At 43.6% G+C, this 4,039-nt stretch overlaps 1 protein-coding gene across 2 annotated transcripts in view; it reads left to right on the top strand.

Moving 5' to 3' along the window:
- LHFPL1 (LHFPL tetraspan subfamily member 1) overlaps window positions 1–2,194 on the top strand; it is a 44,259-nt gene extending 42,065 nt beyond the window's left edge. For both annotated transcript variants that reach the window (XM_003801178.1, XM_003801179.1), the window contains one exon: window positions 1,734–2,194. In XM_003801178.1, coding sequence (XP_003801226.1) covers window positions 1,734–1,915 — 182 coding nt within the window. In that variant the 3' untranslated portion in view covers window positions 1,916–2,194. The remainder of the gene's footprint in view (window positions 1–1,733) is intronic.
- The last annotated feature ends 1,845 nt before the right edge of the window (window positions 2,195–4,039 follow it).

Here is a 4,039-nt window from a genome sequence, read left to right as displayed (position 1 = left end):
GTTTTGGGTGTCGAGGGTTGAAAGCGTAGCCAGCTTTGAAGTAGTTAGGCTAAATCACACATGCTAGTAATTGGACCCACTGTGGACAGAGCATGTGAATGAAGCATTATCAAGAAAAGCATCTGTACCGTTGAGCCAACAGTCTGGAAGGGGTGAGAGGGCAGATAAAAAATTTGCGAAATGCAAGTCTCCCTCTCAGTGTTTTGCCCAACAGCTGTACAGAGTGTCCAGATGCGTTCCTGCAGGGCTACTTGGTTGAGGCGACTTGAGTCCACTGGAGTAAATCAGGGAAGGCTTCCAGCAGGTGCTGAGTTCTGAATAGTGATCCGAGGAAGATAGGAATTGGTGAAGAAGATGAGAGAAGGTGTTTCTGGCAGGACAGAGAACATGAGTGATGACTTCATGGTAGAAAGACTATTTCTGAGGTGGGAAACTTGGGATCAATTAGACTTTCCTGAATGGAAAAAAAAAAAAAAAAGCAGCCTAACTCGGATCATCTTAGACTCCTCAATTAAAAGGAGGAAAATTAAGGTAAACTGGGTACCATGTGAACAGAAATAATTGATTATTTGACTAAATTTAGCCTTCTAAAAAAGTAAATTGTCCTGAAGATCAATCATGACTCCCTCAACTTCCTGTAGTCAGGACCAGCTTTCTGCAAGACTTTGAGGTAGGTGAAGGTTGCTGCCTACCTGTCTTCTCAGGACATTTTGCGATTTTGTATAACCTGGCATCTGCCACAATTTCTGGAGTCCTGCTTGCTTACGTCCTTTATTTTAGCAGTTATTTACTCTGGGACCTTGTAAAATAAAAACTCTTCTTCTTTCTCGGGGCATTGACATTGTCTGAAGGATCTCTGAGAAACCACAAATCCTTCAAAGACATCTACCTGTGATAGAATGGCAGATGGTGGGGTAGATGTTTTTGAGCAGATGACCGTACCAATTGCCTTTCAAAGGGAAACTACTCCTTTAGCAGCTTGGCTTTGATTTTCATGCAATATTTCCTCCGCAGGTGTTGAAAGACTAAGTTAGCATGGAGACACGTCATAAGGGGGAAGGGATTTAATTTTGCCTGTCGGAGCTCCTGAGGACACAGGATATGGCTCTTTGAAAGCAACAGGTGTGCAGTAGTATACCAATGTGGTTAAAAGTTGGGGCTTTGGAGTCATGATGAGCCAGTGTTTATATCTATTTTTCATTTGGTTTTTTTCTCTACTGATCCAGGCTTGCAAGAACCATATCCTGACTCTACTACTTTCTAGCTGTGTAATTTTTCCCCATTACTTTAATTTGGGCCTCAGTTGCCTCCTCTTTTATCAAATAGGGATAATAGGAGTTCCTATCTCATGTAGTTCCTGCAATGATTGGTGAAATATACATGTAAAGAGCTTAGCAGAAGGCTTGACCCCTGATCCAGTCATTCTTGTCATCATTTCCGTTAGCATCACCACATCATCACTGCCCACACCACCCTCCGCTTCCTACTCTAACAGGAAAACAAAATTGTATAACTTTTTATGAAAAGAAAGACCAGCAGTCAGCAAAGGAGAAAAATAGGAGATGGGAAGCCCAGTGACACTCACTGTCTCCTATTCTCACCCTAGCCGTAACATCCTAAAGAGAACGTTACCAAGACTACACTTTCAGAAATCATTTCTGTAGTTCATTACTAAGGGGAATATACGAGGAAACAACCTGACCTTTATGTCTCCATTGTCCCTGTTTTCACAGGTACCTGTCGGCTTGGCTGGGCCTACTACTGTGCTGGAGGTGGGGCAGCTGCAGCCATGTTGATCTGCACCTGGCTGTCTTGCTTTGCTGGAAGAAACCCCAAGCCTGTCATGTTGGTGGAGAACATTATGAGAAACACCAATTCTTATGCCATGGAGCTTGACCACTGCTACAAACCTTGAGCTTTGAAAGAAGATCACAGAGGGTGGGAAAGGGGAGGGATGGAAGCCCCCCAAAGAGGTACGAAGACTAGACCAGTTATCACCCAACTGCTAGCACGGTAGCCTAGAGTATGTATGAGTTTAACTCACCTGTCATTCATTTTCACTTTCCCTTAAGCCAGTGGGTCAGTGGCTATTTACAAAATTCATCTAGAGCAGTGATTCTCTCAAACATTTACCCAATTGGTGAGTATTCACTAAACCTTCAAGTCCCAAAGCATTCCTTTATGCAAAATAGGAAGATCCTTGCTTAAAAGGATCTGCACAACCAAGCAGCTCTTCAGAGTGCTACAGGTTCTGTCTACCCCTCACCCCAAAGCTTGAGGCCTAGATAAGAACAGTTGTGCAGGGAGAGACCAGGACGTGGACAAGGCTGGCTCCTACTACTCCATTCATACAGGTCTCCCCCTGGTGTTTATTTACTGTCGCTCCCAAACATCTCTGAAATCCCACTGCTCAAATTTTTGTGACTTTCTCAGGACTGTACCTTGACTCTTCCTTCTTTCTCCTCCTGTTTCTCTTCCTTGCCAGTGATGGGGAAGATGGAGGGGAGGGTGGCTCCCATTGGGGAAAACATTAATCAAGGATGCTTGCATATGGCCTAGATCCCCTCCTCATTATGCTTAAGAATATTCATAGGAGTTCAGTTTCTGTTCTGACAGGGTGATTGGCTATATATATATATATTTTTTTTTTCTTTTTTTTTCCCTAGTCCTTTAGAGACACATAAATGATGTTTATCAAATGTCCTGAGAAGAGACTAGCATTTGTTGGGCACTCAATAAATAGGAATTCATAACAATGATGGCAGGGATCTTTCTGCTGGCTCCTTACTAAAATTTCTAACAGAGTTCACTCTTATTGAGTAGGAACTCCACGGTGACCTTTTGACCCCTATAATCACACCTAGGGTGATACAAATTTTTCTGCCTATTTCCAAGAGTGCTCATCAAATGATCTCTCCTCCATCTGGGGTGAGACAGACATGGAAGAGCACTGTCCTGATGTGACTGAGGGCGGATGTATTTTTAGGCCTGGCCTCCATCCCATCTGTGCTCAAGGCTGACGGATGGTGTAGAAGAACTTGATGTCGCCTGGGGGACAGTTTGTATCACTCCTCCCCCACCCAGTTAGTTCAGGCCAGCTCTATTATTCCATAACGATAGCTTTAGGGACTGGCAAGGGTCTGTGCCTCAAAAGGCAAGCTCATCTGTTTCTATTCTTAATCTTTCTGACATGGTTTAGTTATAGTCCTACCTGGAGGGAGAGAAATGAAAAAAAACATGGATTTGAGTTACATGCCATCCTAGGAAGGGTCAGGTTCTTGATTTAATGTAGGCAAGTGCATTTAAGCACATATTCCATTTGTAGTTCATTCATTCATTGAGTCATTCATTTAGAAAACACTTCTTGAGTATCTTCCTATAAGCTGCATCTATGCTAAATCCAGGGGATAGAAGGATGAGGACATAGTTTCTCACCCTAAAAGGGACAGGGGAGAGGTATTGAGGGACAAGTTGATAAATGATGGCCGCTGCTTTAACTGCTAGAAAAGTGAAGAAGGGGAATGAAGGGATGATAGAAAAGCCATTAAACCCACTTGCGAATGAAGCAGCTCATGGGAAAGCTTCCTAACAAAGATGGCGGAGTGTAGTCAGTGAAGGTAGAACGTGCCCTAGACAAGGAGTGGTGCCAGCCGAGGCGTGGAGATGACATGACAGTGACAAAGGAGGGCCATCGCAAGAAAAGTAACATGAACACATTTCGTGTTTTTTCAAAGATCAGTTTGGCTAATGTGCAGAGAATGAAAGAGAAGAGGAAGACAAGGAGAGATATTTTGATAATCTGGGTACAAAAGGATCAGGTACTGAAGTAAGGTACTAATTGTGAGACTGGAGCAGATAGATGAATTTCAAAGAAGATATTTAGGGAGTAGATTCCACGGGACTTTGGGGGCGTTGTTGAGACAGAATCTCATTCTGTCACTCAGGCTAGAGTGCAGGGGTGTCATCATAGATCACAGCAGGCTCAAACTCCAGGGTTCAAGCCTTCCTCCTGCCTCGGCCTCCCAAGGAGCTTGGACTA

The sequence above is a fragment of the Otolemur garnettii genome, unplaced genomic scaffold (genome assembly GCF_000181295.1).
Source record: "Otolemur garnettii isolate 467f Iridium unplaced genomic scaffold, OtoGar3 scaffold00201, whole genome shotgun sequence".
In the NCBI taxonomy this organism is placed as follows: domain Eukaryota; kingdom Metazoa; phylum Chordata; class Mammalia; order Primates; family Galagidae; genus Otolemur; species Otolemur garnettii.
The sequence above is the reverse complement of the archived record's forward strand: the minus strand, read 5'-3'. Positions and strand labels throughout refer to the sequence as shown.